This window comes from Ovis aries, chromosome 9 (assembly GCF_016772045.2).
Source record: "Ovis aries strain OAR_USU_Benz2616 breed Rambouillet chromosome 9, ARS-UI_Ramb_v3.0, whole genome shotgun sequence".
Classification (NCBI taxonomy): Eukaryota; Metazoa; Chordata; class Mammalia; order Artiodactyla; family Bovidae; genus Ovis; species Ovis aries.
This window is the reverse complement of record NC_056062.1, coordinates 58189862-58209932: the sequence shown is the minus strand read 5'-3', so window position 1 is coordinate 58209932 and position 20071 is coordinate 58189862. Positions and strand designations below refer to the sequence as shown.

General features: G+C 40.1%; 1 protein-coding gene across 4 annotated transcripts in view; it reads left to right on the top strand.

Moving 5' to 3' along the window:
* COLEC10 (collectin subfamily member 10) overlaps window positions 1–20071 on the top strand; it is a 51471-nt gene that overhangs the window by 6532 nt on the left and 24868 nt on the right. Inside the window, exon 1 of one of the 4 annotated variants that reach the window (XM_015097602.4) lies at window positions 14493–15217. The exons of the other annotated variants lie outside the window; for them this stretch is intronic. Coding sequence (XP_014953088.3) covers window positions 14980–15217 — 238 coding nt within the window. The 5' untranslated portion in view covers window positions 14493–14979. Of the gene's footprint in view, window positions 1–14492; window positions 15218–20071 lie in introns of those variants that run through there. 4 annotated transcript variants of the gene reach the window in all.

Sequence of the window (20071 nt, the reverse complement as noted above, 5' to 3'; positions counted from 1 at the left end):
CAAGAATGTTTTCAGTTTCCAAACAGATGGCCAGTATGCCCAGCAGTATCTGGGTCACTTTCACACTCTGATTGGAAGTGTAACTACCTTTTAAAGTAACTGTACCTTTTAAAGTAATTCCAGATTACTTAATTTAACCCCCGTTATTTTCACATTTGTGAAAACTGAAGCCCAGAGACATAAAATAACTTGTTCTAGGCCACACAGTTGCTCATCGATGGCAGAGCTAACAGTCATCTTCCAGATTCCCAACCAGTAAACATTGTTCCATTTCACCATGTTATATCATTGTCCTCACGTTTTGTCATCCTCATTAGGCATGAAATGATCCTTTCCTTGGAGTTATAAATTAACATTAGAAAAGGAGGTCAGTGCATAAACATGGTACAGAATTGTTTTAGCTCGGTCACCTTGATACAGATTAAACTGCTGAGTTCTTTCTGGTGACTTTATCAGAGAGGTTAAGCAAGTAGGTATTTTCCTAAAACCTTTATATTAATTATATTAATTCACTAGAGTCTTTCATTAAGAGTGTTAATATGTATGCTATGCATGAGGACGGACCAAAATTTTAAGTGGCTTGGCTATTTCAACTTTATATTCCAGTATATGGGTGTTCTGAACCATTCTTTCCTCTCTCCTTTTCCCTTTGAATAGATGTCAAGAAAAGAGTTCAAGGTTAGGTCAGGACAGGAAGAATAAAACTTTAGTCAATCAAAGTGTGGACGAAGATGAGTCAGTAGGTAATGACAAAAAGAAATTGTTTCATTTAAAAAAGTTTTATGCATGACTTATGCCATTTTTTCCTACAACTTGCTTATGTAATAATTTGGCTATATAGCAATCATTACTAGGGACTGTAGTAATAGAAACTCACTTGTTGATAAAGATCATGCACTTTGAAGATAGAATATATGGTTTTTGAATTTGACCTCTGTCACTTTCATATCTGGAGTTCCCTGGTGACTCAGTGGTAAAGAACCTGCCTACCAATGCAGGACAGATTTGATTACTGGGTCAGGAAAAGCCCCTGGAGAAAGAAATGACAACCCACTCCAGTATTCTTGCCTGGGAAATCGTATAGACAGAGGAGCCTGGCAGGCTACAGTCCATGGGGTGGCAAACAACAGCAAACAACATTCATCAGCCTTGGTGTCCCTGTTTTCTAAATGGAGATAATTATATTGTCAATCTCAAATTCTTAATCTGAAAATTAAGACGTGTTTAGCATAGAGCTTAGCTATCATTTTCTTTTTTTTTTTTTCATGAACTTCCACAGCTCGACATTCAGAAAACTAAGATCATGGCATCTGGTCCCATCACTTCATGGGAAATAGATGGGGAAACAGTGGAAACAGTGGCAGACTTTATTTTGGGGGGCTCCAAAATTACTGCAGATGGTGACTGCAGCCATGAAATCAAAAGATGCTTACTCCTTGGAAGGAAAGTTATGACCAACCTAGACAGCATATTAAAAAGCAGAGACATTACTTTGCCAACAAAGGTCCATATAGTCAAAACTATGGTTTTTCCAGTAGTCATGTATGGATGTGAGAGTTGGACTAGAAAGAAAGCTGAGTGCTGAAGAATTGATGGTTTTGAACTGTGGTGCTGGAGAAGACCCTTGAGAGTCCCTTGGACTGCAAGGAGATCCAACCAGTCCATTCTGAAGGAGATCAGTCCTGGGTGTTCATTGGTGGGACTGAGGCTGAAGGTGAAACTCCAGTACTTTGGCCACCTGATGCAAAGAACTGACTCACTTAAAGAGACCCTGATGCTGGGAAAGATTGAAGGCTGAAGGAGAAGGGGACAACAGAGGATGAGATGGTTGGATGGCATCACCGACTCAATGGACATGAGTTTGAGTAAACTCCAGGAGCTGGTGATGGACAGGAAGGCCTGGCATGCTGCAGTTCATGGGGTCACAAAGAGTCAGACACAACTGAGTGATTGAACTGAACCGAACCGAACCACTGCTGTTACTAGTCACCATAAGCCTCTCCCCACATCCCTAAACAAAGGCTCATAGGTGGTAACTTTGGTTCTACAGACAGAAATCTACCGGGGAAAAGGACCCACTTCTGCTGCTTACTGCCATTTCCTGCCTATTTTAGTCTCACTGCAAAGTAAACTTTTATTTATCAGAAGTTCACAAACTTGAGTCCACCATTTCTCTTTGTTAATGTGGCTTCTTTTTCCTAACTCTCCAACTGAACCTGGGGCTTCTTATCAATTAAATAGGAATAATAGTGTAAATACTCCCTAGGAATGTAGTAGGATTAAATGAATAAAGACATAAAAAGCCAAGCATCAGTCTTTTATCTGTAAGATGGGTTGATAATGGCATGACTGCTTCATAGGACTGTGATGAGGAGAAACGAGTTAAGCCACATAAAGCACTTAGCACTATTGATATTCCTGGATTTTTCTTCTTTTTTTTTTGCCTTTAAGAACTATTTTCCTATAGCCACAGTCTCCACCCTGGGAAGGCACTTCCGTTGGTCTTAGGTCATTATCCATATATATCTAACTTTTTACTTGTACTTATGAAATTCTACTTCTGGGCACTTTCTAATTCTGTTAGAAATGGTTTTATTTGATACCTTCACATCTTTACAGGATATTCCAACTGATAACCAGTCTGTCTGATTTTTGTACTGGTATTTGATCTGTAATATTCTAAAATTTTCTAGAATTCTTTAAATTATACTTTACAGTTTTCTCTACTCTTTTATGAAAGAGTTATAAATATATGTGGTTAAAATCTGACACTCAGAGACTCAAGTGAAGTAGCGTCTGAATAATTTAATTGTTCAAATTTTTTATCATGGCTATTCTTGATCTAAAAACATTATTTCAAGTCTCTTGAAAATACTTGTATCTGTGAAATGAATTATATGAATATGAGTTTTTAGAATTCACAAAGTTTTATCCATTATTTTGCTTTGGCTCCACTGACATGCTATAGGAATCATTATCTCTATTTAAAGAGAAGGAAACTAAAGCTTCTGATCCTTTTGAAGGTCATTTATTTGACATATCACCAAGGATGGGTGTACATATAAGACATTACAATATCAGTTGCAATAAAAAAAAATAATTTACATGGTGTGTTCTTGTTGACTTAAAAAGTATTCACAATGTAAAAGTTGAGAGCTATGTTTTATTCGGTGGGAATTTTTAGGACCTCAAGCCAGGGAGGGAGCATCTCAAGTAACCTTTAAAGAACTGCTCTGAGGAGGTGATGGGGGCAGTCAGGGTATATAGAAGTTTTGCAAGAAAGGGCAGGTAGTCTGAACATCAAAAGACTATTGTTAATTAAAGGAAAACCAGATGTCTCAAGTTAAGGAATTTATCTCTTCAGAAACTGTTCCTTTGATATACATCTCAGCTACCTGGGGCCAGTGTTCTTTGTTTTCATATCTGGAGTGAAAACTCATCCTGAGGTGAGTTTTCTTAAGGAGTGGCTGTAGTCACAGTTGAGTTCAATTCAGTCGCTCAGTCGTGTCTGACTCTTTGGGACCCCATGAACTGCAGCAGGCCAGTCTTCCCTGTCCAACACCAACACCCAAAGCCTACTCAAACTCAGGTCCATCACATCGGTGATGGCAGCCAACCATCTCATTCTCTGTTGTCCCCTTCTCCTCCAGCCTTCAATCTTTCCCAGCTTCAGGGTCTCTTCAAATGAGTCAGTTCTTTGCATCAGGTGGCCAAAGTATTGGAGTTTCAGCTTCAGCATCAGTGCTTCCAGTGAATATTCAGGGCTGATTTCCTTTAGGATGGACTGGTTGGATCTTCTTGCAGTCTCATGAGTCTTCTCCTACACCACAGTTCAAAAGCATCAAGTCTTCAGCACTTAGCTTTCTTTATAGTCCAACTCTCACATCCATACATGACCACTGGAAAAACCATAGGCTTGACTAGATGGACCGTTGTTGGCAAAGTAATTTCTCTGCTTTTTAATATGCTGTCTAGGTTGGTCATAATTTTTCTTCCGAGGAGCAAGTGTCTTTTAATTTCATGAATGCAGTCACTATCTGCAGTGATTTTGGAGCCTCCCCATCAAAATAAAGTCTCTCACCACTTCCATTGTTTCCCCACCTATTTGCCATGAAGTGATGGGGCCAGATGCCAGGATCTTAGTTTTCTGAATGTTGAGTTTTAAACCAACTTTTTCATTCTCCTCTTTCATTTACATCAAGAGGCTCTTTAGTTCTTCTTTGCTTTCTGCCATAAGGGTAGTGTCATCTGCATATCTGAGGTTATTGATATTTCTCCTGGGATTCTTGATTCCAGCTTGTGCTTCCTCCAGCCCAGCGTTTCTCACGATGTACTCTGCATATAAGTGAAATAAGCAGGGTGACAATATACAGCCTTGATGTACTCCTTTCCTGATTTGGAACCAGTCTGTTGTTCCATGTCCAGTTCTAACTGTTGCTTCCTGATCTGTTTACAGATTTCTCAAGAGGAAGGTTAGGTGGTCTGGTATTCCAATCTCTTTCAGAATTTTCCACAATTTATTGTGATCCACACAGTCAAAGGCTTTGGCAAAGTCAATAAAGCAGAAAAAGATGTTTTTCTGGAACTCTCTTGCTTTTTTACTGATCCAGTGGATGTTGCCAATTTTATCTCTGGTTCTTCTGCCTTTTCTAAATCCATCTTGACCATCTGGAAGTTCACAGTTCATGTACTGTTGAAGCCTGGCTTAGAGAATTTTGAGCATTGCTTTGCTAGCGAGTGAGATGAGGGCAATTGTGCAATAATTTGAACATTCTTTGGCATTGCCCTTCTTTGGGATTAGAATGAAAACTGACCTTTTCCAGTCCTCTGGACACTGCTGAGTTCTCCAGATTTGTTGGCATATTGAGTGCAGCACTTTCACAGCATCATCTTTTAGGATTTGAAATAGCTCAACTGGAATTCCATCCCTTCCACTAGCTTTGTTCATAGTGATGCTTCCTAGAGCCCACTTAACTTCACATTCCAGGATGTCTGGCTCTAGGTGAGTGATCACACTGTCATGGTTATCTGGGTCATGAAGATCTTTTTTGGTATAGTTCTGTGTATTTTTGCTACCTCTTCTTAATATCTTCTGCTTTTGTTAGGTCCATACCATTTTGGTCCTTTATTGTGCCCACCTTTGCATGAAGTGTTCCCTTGGTATCTCTAATTTTCTTGAAGAGATCTCTAGTCTTTCCCATTCTATTGTTTTCCTCTATTTCTTTGCATTGATCACTGAGGAAGGCTTTCTTATCTCTCCTGGCTATTCTTTGGAACTCTGCATTCAAATGGGTATATCTTTCCTTTTTTTCTTTCGCCTTTAGCTTCTCTTTTTTTCACAGCTATTTGTAAGGCCTCCTCAGACAAGAATTTGCCTTTTTGCATTTCTTTTCCTTGGGGATGGTCTTGATCACTGCCTCCTGTACAGTGTACATAGTTCTTCGGGCACTCTATCAGATCTAATCCCTTGAATCTATTTCTCACTTCTACTGTATAGTCATAAGGGGTTTGATTTAGGTCATACCTGAATGGTCTATTGGTTTTCCCTGCTTTCTTCAATATAAGTCTGAATTTGCCAATAAGGAGTTCATGATCTGAACCACAGTCTGCTCTCAGTCTTGTTTTTGCTGACTATTTAGAGCTTTTCCATCTTTGGCTGCAAAGAATGTAATCAATCTGGTTTGAGTATTGGCTGAAGTCTGGTGGCTGCTAAATGGCAGGTATTCTTTCCTTCCTGAGTTCCCTCAGGGCTCACCATCAGTGGCGACTTGCAATCGCTGTTGGCTGTAACATCCTTTCTTTACTGATATGGGGGGAAATATCCCTTTTCTCATTCTGCCTGGCCTGAGATGAACAGATATCTAGAAAAAGATTTTGTTATTCAGAGCTATGACAAAGTCATCTCTCTTTCATCAGACCACATGCTGAGTGACCATATGACCAGACAACCAAAAGGAAGAGGCCCATATGTCCAATAGGAAGTTGGGAGATGGAGTGAGGCAGCAAGTGTGACAATGTGCAACAGACCAAAATGAAAGTCCCCGGAGACTGGGAGGCTTTGATATACCAAAAAGGAGGGTCTCTCGATCTATTTTTATCAGTGCTGCCCTAGCACTTAAGGAGCAAGGCTGGACAATGTGAGCAATGATCTCAGGGCAAAGCCAGTGCTGCACCATAGACAGAGACCAAACACATTGAAAGAAAGCTCACACAGAGTGTGCAAAGGCGAGGGATATGACCTGCTTTCCTAGATGAGAGTACTCCTACGGGGACATTATACTTTCGTTAAAATGGGCCACTCTTATTAATATATATTCCCAGGCAGCACAGTGGTAAAGAATATACCTGCCAATGCAGGAAATGCAAGAGACTCAGGTTCAGTCCCTGGATTGGGAAGATCGCCCAGAGTAGGAAATGGCAACCCACTCCAGTATTCTTGCCTGGAAAATCCTGTGGACAGAGGAACAGGTAGTCTGTAGTCCTTAGGGCTGCAAAAAAATGCCAGACATGACTGAGCACACACACACACTTAACGTATATATATGTGTATGTATACGTACACATATATATACGTACACACACATATATACGTACATATACATATATATACACGTACATATGTACATATATATATGTACGTGTGTATATATATATAAACATATATATGTATGTATATTGAGAAATAAAATATTGCCTGCCATATCAGTAAACAAAAGATGTCATAGTCATCAGTGATAGCAGCCACTTCCAAGGGTCAACCAGTGAGCCCTGAGGAGACTCAGAAAGGAAATGAAGAATGCCTTTCATCTAGCAGCCACCAGGGGGCTTCCCAGGAGCCACTAGTGGTAAAGAACCTGCCTGCCCATGCAGGAGACGTAAGAGACATGGAATCGAACTTTGGATCCGGAAGATCCCCTGGAGGAGGGCATGGCAACCCACTCCAGTAATCACGCCTGGAGAATCCCATACACAGAGGAGACTGGCAGGCTCTGGTCCATAGGGTCACAAAGAGTGAGACACAACTGAAGTGATTTAGCATAGCAAACAGTAGCGATCAGACTGTAGCCACTCCCTACATGAGCCCTGAGAAAACCCAGGAGGTGAAAACACAGGATACTGGCCCAGATAACTGAGGTACACATCAAAGAAACTATTTCAGTGAGCCCAGACTCTTGCATCCACCCATACATTAAAAAAAAAAAAACAAAAACAAAAAAAAACATTGAATTCCATGGGATATCTAGTGTTTTTTTTTAACTAACAGTAATCTTTTGTTCCAACTAACTGCCCTTTGTTGCAAAGCTCTTATATATCCTAGCTCCCTGCTTACTTCTCGAAGCAGTTCTCTCAAACTTACTTGAGATATACCTTCCTCTTGGACTTGAAGTACTAAAAATTTCCGCTGAATAAAGCATAACTCAGTTTTTAGGTTGTACATATTTTTTTAGTCGACAATATCTAGATCTATATCATCCTCTTCTGATGATCACGGGGAGCAATACTACCATGTTGGTGTTATTCTGGTGTTGCTCAACCATACAAAAATGGCACATTTTTCTGCTCCCTCTTTCTGACTGACTAATATTTTAAGTCTCAACAGATGAGCATGTGCAAAACTAAAATGTCCAGCATTCATGGCAGCCAAGGTGTTTCTGCATCTTCCTGAAAAGTTTTTTTTTTTTTTTAACTGGGAACAGAATCTATGAAAATGCTTAATTCTATTACCCATCCTTCTTCACCCCTTTCTGTCTTACTTTTTGAAATTAGAAATATGAGTAGGGGTGGGAGATTAGGATGCAGTACTCTGCCCTGTCAAAAAAATATTACAATGTAACAAAATGATTGACTCAATTTTCTGGTCATCAGAGACCTAGTCTGAGAGAAGTGGTATCCAGTGGAGGGGGAGTTAAGTGTTATTCTACCCCCATTTAGGTAAATAAGATTGATATTTTAATAAAGTAGAAGACAGAATTATTTTCCCTATCCTAGCTCCAATGACGTCTATGTAAATATTCATATGCTTCATTATGCTTTGTTAATCTAATTTTCATTGTACTTCGGGTTTTCTTTTTTCTCTTCTCTCTCTCTCCTCTTTTTCTTTTAAGTTTTCACAGCTGTTCTGTAGAAGTAGTGATATTTATCAGGTCTGACCAATGAAATGATAGTTTAAACCTAAGGCGCCAATGGAAGTTTTTGAGTAGGAAAATGACGTAAATTACATCTTGTTTTTCAGGCAGATAAATCTCTTGGAAGGGGTAACAATAGATTGAAGGATGTGAGAAGGTCCTGGTGGAACATAAATTAAAAAGAAAGCATACATTAGAGCTGTTGGGAGAGGGTGAAGGGGGTGTATATTTCAAAAGAAAATTGGCAGATTATACTGAGTTCCAAACTCTCTTTGAGTTGCCTGTGAACATCCAGATGTAAACGTGCAATAGGCAGTTGAAAACAGAGATCCTAAATAATTTTTAGGCATTTCCTCTCTATAGAAGCTAATCACACGACCTACTGTCTTTACTCTTAGTTATTATTTTTTGTTAACCAAGTTCGTGCACCCGACCTACAGTGCAGCCAAACAAACTGAAACGTCGGAGTTTGGAAGCAGAGAAATATTTCCTGAAGGGCCATGCAAGGAGATGAGGTTCCTCATGATCCCAAAAGCCTTGTGCTCCCAGAAGGGTTTCAGCAAAGCATTTTTGAAAGCTGGGTGAGGTGTGTTGGTGGTGGGGTCCACAGGGTACTTGACCTGCTTGTGTACCAGTCTCTGATTGGCTGATGGTGAGGTAACATGGTGGTGTAACAAGGATTAATTTTATAGTCTTTAGGCCCTAGGAGGCCTGGGAACGATGTGCTCATGGTCATCAAGTAGTGAACATCTTCATTTGGTGGGGGTTTTCACATCTGCAAAAAAACTCAGGAAATGTGCATCAGATACCATTATCTAGGTACTTCAGAGAGGAGCTAAAGCAAAGGATATAGGTAGAGGAAGGCCTGTCCTAGGAAGGCCCAGTGGGTCCTGCTCAGTAACTTTTGTTTTTTTTCAGTGAGAGTCAGCAGGGAGGACTGCCTTTCTCATAGACAATTTGGATATCCATGGATTGGGCTGTTCATTTATATAATAACAGAGTTATTACTTACACAGAGTATTACTGTGTAATTAGTTATTACTAACAGAGTAACTCACAGAAACTCTTTTTCTTTAAATTTGCTTCCGCCCCCATTATGTGCTGGAAGGAACTTTAGACAAAATATTGTTATGTTGCATCTATAGGGTTTGTAAACATTTCAATACCAGAAGCACAGATCTCTGGAAGCAAAAATACATATCACTCAGGGCATGGGAACCCAGCACAACCAAGGTGTGAGCTGAGAAGGACATTGCTTCCCTTTGGCTTCTCTTTGTATTGCTCTAATTTCTTTTTCTTTTTTTCACATTTTTTTTGAGGGGGGTTCTTATTCTATTTTAGTTTTTTTAATTTGAAGTATAGTTGATTTACAGTGTTGTGCTAATTTCAGGTTAGTTTCAAAGTAATTCAGTTATATATATATATATGTACATATATATATATAAATGATATATAAATATATGCATATTTTCAGATTCTTTTTCCTTATAGGTAATTACAAAATTTGTATCACTCTAATTTTTCTAGTGGCTAGAAACTCTAGGCGCCTATCATAATGCACTGGGTTGACCAAACAAAACTTTTATTTGAGTGTTTGTATAACATCTTATGGAAAAACCCAATGATGTTTTTTGTCAACCCAATAATATTTCTCAAGTACTCACTGCATTCCAGTATCATGTGGCCCTTGCAGGTATCATCACTTTACTCATCTCCACAACACTCTGAGGAAGATATTTCACTCTTCTGATTTACTGATGAGGAAACCGAGGCTGAAAGAGTTGATGCGGGTTGCTAAGTTCTCACAGCCTGTGAGTGCCAATCCCCCATGCCCTGTTCTTCACCACTGCATTGCATTGTGGGTCACCACGCAGTCTAGACAGGTTGGATACACCCTCCTTGCATTTGTTTCTACTGACTTGGCTATGAGTACGTTTAAGTATTGAATGTATGTTCAGGCAGAAGAAAATCTGTCCCACAAAGCTTAATATTGTATTTGACGTTAAGGATAATGTTAGTTGCTGTTGTTTTCCTCCTTGTTACTCAGACATGCAGTGACTGCAAAAGACTTGAAGGTTCCAAGGAGGAAATCTTTTTAAGGTAAGTAAGCCTGAACAAAGAGTAGGTGCTTTGTATTTCAAATAAGAAAGATTGTAGGATTCTTGAGGTTCTCCTTTTACTTTGCTAGGTTATGCACGGGTGAGGTGAAGGAGAAAGGAAGTTTATGGGTCCCTGGAGTTGATGAAACACAGTAAAGAGACTGGTTGACGTCGCGGCCACGCATATTAACATTCCAGCTTGGCCCATAGTAAGCACCCAATAAACATTAGCCACTATCATTATTAACGTTGATATCATTAGTAGATAAGTTCATACAATATGCATTCGTGCTCAGTTCCTTCAGTCATGTCTGACTCTTTGCCACCCTATGGACTGTAGCCCACCAGGCCACTCTGTTCATGGGACTCTCCAGGCAAGGATACTAGAATGGGTTACCCTACTCTCCTCCAGGGGATCTTCCTGATGGAGGGATCGAACTGGCATTTCCTGCTCTGCAGGAGGATTCTTTATCACTGAGTCATCAGGGAAGCCCCTAGTACATTACCAGTATCTCCTTAAGGACTTCCCAGGTGGCTCAGATGATAAAGAATCTACCTGCAATGCAGGAGATCTGGGTTCAATCCCTGGGTTGGGATGATCCCCTGACAAAGGGAATGGTTACCTATTCTGGTATTACCTTGCAATTGTTTAATGTATTAATAGAGAAAAAGCACTTCCATTTTATTTCTTATTTGATAGATTATCTTGTCATCAGAGGAAAGAGCAGTATAGATGAATAAAAGCCAAGTCTCTTTTGTTGTTGTTGATCAGTCACCAGGTCGTGCCTAATCCTTTATCAACCCCGTCGACTGTAGCCCACCAGGCTCCTCTGTCCATAGGATTTCCCAGGCAAGAACAGTGGAGTCATTTGCTATTTCCTTCTCCAGGGGATCTTCCCAACCCAGAGATCGAACCCATGTCTTGTACATCTCCTGTGTCTCCTGCGTTTCAGACAGATTCTTCTTTACTGCTAAGCCATCAGGGAAGGCCCTAGTCTCCTCACCCCTACATCATTGTTAGTTGCCAACAAAATACACATTAACTTCCCTTTTATAACTCTCATGACACTTTCAGGACCTTGCTTGGTGCCTTCTTCCTACTAAACTTTTAGTCTTAGATCATGTTTTGTCTGAGGCAGTGTTGTATCCTTAGGATCCAGCCCAGAACTTGGGAACTGGTAGAAAGTCAATAAATATGTGTTCAAGCAATGAATGAGTGAGCGCATTGTGAAGTTCCAAACAGCTCTTGAAAACTAAGTGTAATGTCTGCCTCTATCACAAAAAACTTACACTCTTAATTTAAATAACAATGCATTTAAAAATAATACTTCAGGGCAGCAATTAGAAAGTAGTAACAAGGAACCAGATGGTGAGTTTCCAAGGAAATAATTCCATCAGTAAATTCAGAGAATTTAGAATTTAATTTGAGACAAGACTTATGGGTAGGATTTATAAAAGGAGAAAAGGCCAAGATTCCTTTGTATTATTTTCGATTTATTTTTTTAATTGCAAGAGTAATTCAAGCTTGTTGTAACATATAACATGTATAAATGTGTATAAAATAAAGATGTATAAAGAAAAAGCTAATGATCTCTCTTTTTACTATGGCTTCCTTTTCAGATCCAAGTCTCCCATGTAACCATCATTAATAGCTTGATATTAACACTTTTCTCTGTATTTGTTCTGTTTATTTGTTCTTTCTTCTGAATCGGATCGTATGCATCTGACTTTCCAAGAGGCATTCTTTAGATAATAGAACATGGAGTTCACTCCTTAATTCAGGGATCTTTCATTGTTTTTAGTAGTTGCATAACATTCCTCATATTTTCATGATGATAAACTTTCAGATTGTTAGTGGCTTTTTGTTTTTACCACTACAGGCATATATACATATATACATTTGTTCTTATAGTTATTTCCATAAAATAGGTTTCCTATCCCTGGTGGTTCAAATGGTGAACAATCTGCCTACAGTGCAGGAGACTCGGGTTTGATCCCTGGGTCAGGAAGATCCCCTGGAGAAGGAAATGGCAACCCACTCCAGTGTTCTTGCCTGGAGAATTCCATGGACAGAGGAGCCTGGTGGGCTATAATCCATGGGATTGCAAAGAGTCAGACGTGACTGAGCAACTAACACTTTCATTTTTCTTTCAAGGTAGACTGTGTTGATTTTTTATTTTAATCATCATTGATAGAGTATTTTCCAAAAGTGTAACAATTTATGTTGCCAAAAACAATGACAGTGTTTTCTCTTTCTGGCATCTTCAGATACAATTAATCTTTTGAAATTATTACTAAATCTGATGGCAAAATATGATACAGACATTTACACAGATATATGTTTTTCTGACTAATAGTGAATCTGGACATTTTCATTCATTATTTGCTGTTAATATTTTTAGATTATCTTTTAATCTTTTAATTTCATTTATTGTCTTTTTTTGGAAATTGATTTGCAAAAACTTTTTGTATGATAAAATATTAATCATTTTTTATGTCTTAGTGTTTGATTATTTTTCTTATCTATCATTTTTGTTGGTAAAATTTATATATGTATGTGGCATCTTTTATCCTATAAAAACTTTAAATTTCTCATATAGTCATATAAGTCTTTTATTTTATAACTTTTCCCTAGGAGATGAATTTCAAATAGAGAGAAAGACATGTGCCTTTCAATGGAGACACACATTGAAAGACATTTTCATGAACTGTGAACAGACACATTGGGCAGGAATAAAAGGTTATACAGGTCAGTGTCAAAAAATAATGCCAGAAAGTTCCACTCTTGCCAGTGTGTTAAAGTCCAAACACTAGACTAATTAATTTGGACCTGACCTAGAAACACAGAGGAACTGCTGAAATGTTTTGAATAGGGCAGTTTTATAATGAAAATGTGATTTTACAAAGATTAAGTTTGCATGGTGGTTTTAAAGACTGAAGTTCAGTGTCAAAGAAACCAGTATTTCAACAACTATGTATTGAACAGACACAGTGCTAGGCACTTGGAATCACCAGTGAATAAAAGACTGTGGAGACCATTTAGGGCTCAGTTGCAAGGGTCAGTGTGTGAGGATAGGAAGAGGTAAAATAATGCCAGTAGAAACAGAAGGAAAAAGAAAGGATGGATGTGAGAAAAAAAAAAGCATCAAGATGGGAGATAGGAAGGAGGAACGAGGACTTCCCTGGTGGTCCAGTGGCTAAGACTCTGTGCCCTCAGTGCAGGGGACCGGGGTTCCATCCCTGGTCAGGGAACTAAATCCTGCATAACTGTGATTTATTAATAGTTTGCTAGGACTGCAATAACAAAATACCACGAACTGGGTTGCTTGAGCAACAGAAACTTATTGTCTTACCATTCTGGAGACTGGAAGTCCAAGGACAAAGAGTTGGCAGGTTTAGTCTCTTTTAGCCAAGACCCCTTTTGTTGGCTTACAGATGGCTGTCTCCTCACTGTGTCCTTACATAGCCTTGTCAGGGACGAGCACAAGTAACCCTCATATTCCTTTGTGTGTTCAAGTTTCTCTTCTCATAAGGACACCAGTCAGATTGGATTGACTGCCCTAAAAGCCACGATTTAAGTGAACCACCTTTTTAAAGGCCTTATCTCCAAATCTAGTCCCATTCTAAAGTGCTAGTGCAGGGCCTGAACACATGGATTCTGGGGTTATGGTTGCTGTTCAGTCTCTAAGTCATGTCCAACTCTTTGTGACTGCATGGACTGCACCACACCAGGCTCTTCTGTTCTCTACTATCTCCCAAAGTTTGCTCAAATTCATGTCATCACTTCATGGGAAATAGATGGGGAAACAGTAGAAACAGTGGCAGACTTTATTTTGGGGGGCTCCAAAATCACTGTAGATGGTGACTGCATTCATGAAATTAAAAGATGCTTACTCCTTGGAAGGAAAGTTATCACCAACCTAGATAGCATATTGAAAAGCAGAGACATTACTTTGCCAACAAAGGTCTGTCTAGTCAAGGCTGTGGTTTATCCAGTGATCATGTATGGATGTGAGAGTTGGACTGTGAAGAAAGCTGAGCACCGAAGAATTGATGCTTTTGAACTGTGGTGTCGGAGAAGACCCTTGAGAGTCCATTGGACTGGAAGGAGATCCAACCAGTTCATTCTAAAGTAGATCAGTCCTGGGTGTTCTTTGGAAGGACTGATGCTAAAGCTGAAACTCCAATACTTTGGCCACCTGATGCGAAGGGTCAACTCATTGGAAAAGACTCTGATGCTGGGAGGGATTGGGGGCAGGAGGAGAAGGGGCTGACAGAGGATGAGATGGCTGGATGGCATCACTGACTCAATGGACATGAGTTTGAGTGAACTCTGGGAGTTGGTGATGGACAGGGAGGCCTGGTGTGCTACGATTCATGGGGTTGCAAAGAGTTGGACACAACTGAGCAACTGAATTGAACTGAACTGAACTGATGATGTCCGTTGAGTTGCTGATGCTATCTGTCTCATCTTCTGCTGCTCCCTTGTTTTGCCTTCAGTTTTTCCCACCATAAGGGTCTTTTCCAATGAATTGGCTCTTCGCATCAGGTAGCCAAAGTATTAGAGCTTCAGCTTCAGCATCAGTCCTTCCAATGATTATTCAGGGGTGATTTCCTTTAGGACTGACTGTTTTGCTCTCCTTGCAGTCCAAGGGACTCAAGAGTCTTCTCCAAGACCACAATTTGAAAGCATCAGTTCTTCAGTGCTCAGACTTAATTTTGGAAAAAGGATACAATTCAGCCCATAACAGACTATGAAACTCCTGTTCTATCCATTGCATCAAGCTTCTGGAGTAAACCTGAATGATGGTCGCATCACTACATTCAACTTGAACAGACTTATGGTTCTTAAGACTGAGCCCCTTGAAAATTTCACCTTGATCAAAAGCTGTTACCTTTCATGTAAGATTCTCCCTGGGACAGCTTTTCTCCTCGAAGGCATGCAGTTTCCTGAACATGGTTCTTTTGTAACCATATTCCTCCTCTGGACAGGTACAAGCAATATTTTATGAATGTTTTAGTATTTATGTTTTTATTTGTCTGCATTCAGGTCTTTGTTGTGGCGAGCAGGATATTCGATGTGGCGCATGAATTTTCTATTTGTGGTGTACAGGCTGTTTCTCTGTGGCATGTGGGATCTTAGTTGCCCACCAAGGATCGAACCCATATGCCTTGCATTGCAAGGCAGATTCTTAACCGCTGGACCAGCAGGGAGGTTCCTGTGGACATTTTAAATGTGTTAGGAAAAGTGTTGGCTGTTTACAAGAATGATCTTATTTCATGCGCATTCATCATAAGGAGGTGACGTAATGTTAGGGAAGCATCTCAGAAAATATCTTAGAGAACCTGTGTGCTACCACCGTCTCTTTACTAATCATGGAGAAACATATTGTTTATTGTTCTTAAGCAAGGTTGACCAAGGTCAGGATCCCCCTTATCCACAGATAGCATGCCTCCTGGTCGTGAAGATGGGAAAAATAATGTTTCTTTAGAAATCATACCTGCTCATTTTTTTTATGCTTTCATTAAAAAAAAATGAAGAAAATTGCCCCTTAGAATCTCAAATGAAGAAAGCGTGCTGTGATAAAAAAATGTCATGATAGGTCTGTAATCTCACTCCACTATCCCCCAGTGCTATCTCTGGGGGAATCAGCAAGTCATGCCTGGTTTTAAATTAAAGATAATCTTTAATTTTCTTTAATAATAATCTTTAATATTATCTTTAATCTTGTCCTATATATATATATATATAAAGATTATCTCTTATTGGATCTAATTAACCAATTGGTATCAGTTCGAGTATAAGAACATTTAGACCAGGGGTCCCCAATCTCTGAGATCTAATGCCTGATGATCTGAGGTGGAGCTGATGTCATAATATTAGGAATAAATGTAATGCCCTTGAATCATCCTGAAACCAGAAGAAGGACTGTGAATGTCCCTCATCCCTACTCCCATCATATATAACATTATTCTGGCAGTAGTGGAAAAAGTACAAAACTTCCTGTGAATTTTCTTTAACATTTCCAAAACCAATTCTCTAATTTTTAATAATTACTTCCTTTGAGCAGGGGGTAATGACCTAGGCTCAGCTATTTCATTTCAAACTAGAATTTAATTTTAAAAGACTTTTTGCTTGTTGGGGGAAAAAAAAATTGTACCTAAAGAAAAATTGCTTAGCTGTGTGCTCTGCTGGAATTCTGCTGGAGAGATTACTGCAGCAAGCTGGTGGCCTGGGGCCGGGGGCTGAAACAAATCATTTTTGTAAAATTGAAATGAGTTCATTACAGTTGATAGCTTTTCATTTAATTTTTAAATGTAAAGTGGCTATTTTTAAAAGAAGGAAAGTAAGTCTAAATTGCCCTACTAATCCAATGAAATAGTGCCAAGAGGATAAAAGCAGACAACTGTGAGCCATGTGGGGATCCTTTCCAAAGCTGGCTTTTATGCTTCTCTTCTGTTCTCATTAAAACAAGTCCCAAAGATCAAATGAAGCTGGGGCCCAAGCTCCAGGCAAGGGGACAAGTTGTTTACTCCATTGCAGCAGCAGCCCTCTCACCACCAGGCCGGGATTCAGGCACACAGGTCAAAAGGATGATAATCCTATTTTCACCCTCCCAGGTCTCTATCAGCAACCACCAGAGAGCAGCAGATGACTAAGTCAGTCACCTGGCTGCCTCCGGTTAAGGACTCACTTGAAAATGAATGGGAAAGCTTACAAGAAGGCAGAGAAGAGGAATAATCATGGCACTAATAATTCCTATTAGTGTGGTTTTATGATTCAGAAAAGCACACACGTGCCTGCATTTGATCTTGCCTTTTGGTGAGCCAGACGTGCATCTTTGGTCCCATTGTGCAGAATTGTTGTTTAGTCACCAAGTCACGTGCAACTCTTGCGCGAGTGCAGGGACTATAGCCCACAGGCTCCTCTGTCCGTGAGATTCTCCAGGCAAGAATACTGGAGTGGGTTGCCATTTCCTTCTCCATGGGATTTTCCCAACTCAGGAATTGAACCAGCATCTCCTGCATCTCTTGCATTGCTGCTGGTGCTGCTAAGTCTCTTCAGTCGTGTCCGACTCTGTGCGACCCCATAGACGGCAGCCCACCAGGCTCCACCGTCCCTGGGATTCTCCAGGCAAGAACACTGGAGTGGGTTGTCGTTACCTTCTCCCTCCTGCATTGACAGATGGATTATTCACCACTGAGCCATCAAGGAAGCCTCATTGTTTCGGAATAACAATTCCCAGACCCAGAAATGTTAAAACAGAAATTTGTTCCCAATCATACACATTGTTCAGAACATTGGTTTTGAAGGCATTTTCCCTGGTTTGAATTCTGGCTTTATTACTTATGATCGATGTGACTTTGGGAAGTTATTAAACCTCTTTTTGACCTCATTTTCTCTTCTGTAAAAGGGAGATATCCATCTCAGAGGTTGTTGTGGAGCTCAAATGACAGAATGCAGGTCCATGACTAGGAACTCTTTGGTGCTTAATATTCAATAAACATTATCACTGTATTTGTAAAATATTTCACAGCTCATAAAACATACCCAGTATATTTATTAAGCTCCAGAGTCAAGCACTTTGCTAAGTTTTGGGGGTGGTAGAAAAATCACTCAAGACCCCAGGGATCCCACAGGTCACAGATGAGTATAAAGGATAAACAGATAAACACACAGCATGGATAAACAGACTCATAGAAGGTGGTACTTTAAGGAGAATTTAGTACAGCCTGAGAGAGTCAGAGAGAGCTTCCTGAAGGAAATACTTACCTAATTTTACCTAAACTAAAACTCTGAAAAGGGTATTATTGTGGCATTCTGCAAATGAGTGAAACAAGGTCCAAGGTCAAGGGCTTCCAGAGGTCCCTCAGCTCGTGAGTGGCAGAGCCAGATCTCACTTATAGTAAATTACCTCAAGGATACATTCCCTACGAATTAAGTCACTGAGACATTGAGCTGGGTTTTTTTTCCCCACTCTTTCTTACTTTAAGAGGAACAAAAACTCACTTTCTGCATCTCTCCTTTTCTCCTTGAAAAATCTGGTGCAGCGTCAAGTTCTATAAAATCCACAGTCTGCTAAGAATTGCACAATCCTAGAGTGGAAGGGACAATTGTTTTTAGTAGGGATCCAGAGGAATTTGGGAGCAGGAGGAGAAGGGGACGACAGAGGATGAGATGGCTGGATGGCATCACTGACTCGAAGGACGTGAGTTTGAGTGAACTCCGGGAGTTGGTGATGGACAGGGAGGCCTGGCGTGCTGCAATTCATGGGGTCGCAAAGAGTCAGACAGGACTGAGCGACTGAACTGAACTGAACTGAGAGGGGCAGAGATAGACGTATTGTTGAATCCTAGTTCTGCCACTCACAAGTTCTGTGGCAATAGGGTAACAACTTAGTCTCAGTGAGTCTCAGTTTTTCCATCCATAAAATAGAGCAGTAATCCTTTCTATGTCCTATAATTGCTGTGATGAGCAAATTAGCACAGGGCTGGCACACATTATAATTGCTCAGTAAATACTCACTAATAACTTTAGCTGGAGAAATGCCATCTAGTTCATCCACGTCACGTCGCTGACCTGATCACACTAATCATCTGTGAATTTTTTTCTGAAAGCCTTCCCCTGAAGGAGATACTAGAGTTTCATGTGTTCAGGGTTCCAGTGCCTGACCAGTCCCACGATCTAGAAATCTAACCTGTTTCATACTTTGCTATGCTTTCATTTAAACATTCTGTTCTCGGAAAAAAAATTAGAGAATGGCTGATTGTGCTTTTTCTGGATAAATGAATGTCTCAACATTCTCTCTCCCACACTAATCTAATCTAATCCCAGGAATTTCATTTTTGTTTTTTGAAGTCTCTTATCTACCACTTTCCACTGGAGATAACCAGGACTCCTTCCTGTCCTGAGATTGCTGCGGTGATAAGGCAGGTAGCTGGTCTTAATAATATTGTGGGTTGTGCTTTTTATTTTCAAAGCACATTCACATGCCTTCCTTGTTGATCCTAATACACTGGGAGAGTTGGGGAGGACGGTGATTATCTCCACTTGGGGAGGACGGTGATTTCTCCACTTGAAGGGTGGGGAAACTGAAGTATAAAGGAAAGAACAAAAGCCACCAGCACTGCTACGCATCATTACATTCTGGGTCTTTTTAAATTTTTTTATTATACACTGGAGTATAGTTGATCAACAATGTTGTGTTAGTTTCAGGTGTGTGCAATGTTTCAGTCTTTTCTGCATTTTCGTTGTTTAGTTGCTAAATTGTGTCTGACTCTTTTTCGGCCCCATGGACTGTAGCCTGCCAGCTTCCTCTGTCCATGGGATTTTCTAGGCAAGGGTACTGGAGTGGGTGGCCATTTCCTTCTTCAGGGGATCTTCCCAACCCAGGGATCTAATCTGCATTTCCTGAACTGGCAGACAGAGTCTTTACTGTTGACTACCAGGGAAGCCCTTCTTTTACACATAGTATCTTACTTAAATTTTTCAGGAGCCTTCTTTACTAGATATTATTAGTTCCATTTATAGAAGACAAAAATGAGGCTCATAAAATGAGCCTCACATATTCAACTTTCTCCAGGTACTGAATACTAGAGCTGAGAAACTGCAGATTGATCTCACACCAAAGCCAATAAGCTCAATCATTGACTTTTGCAAATTTGCTTGACCTATCAGTGACTAACACGACAGAAAGTCAGGATTCCTGGGTCACAGTTTAGGACACCTTCCATCAAACCACTCATTTAGTCCTTGTTGACTGGTGAACTGCTAGAGCTAGACCCACCTATGACTAGAACAGTCACTGCTCACACTGACCTGCTTTGCAGCTATTCCCCACTCCC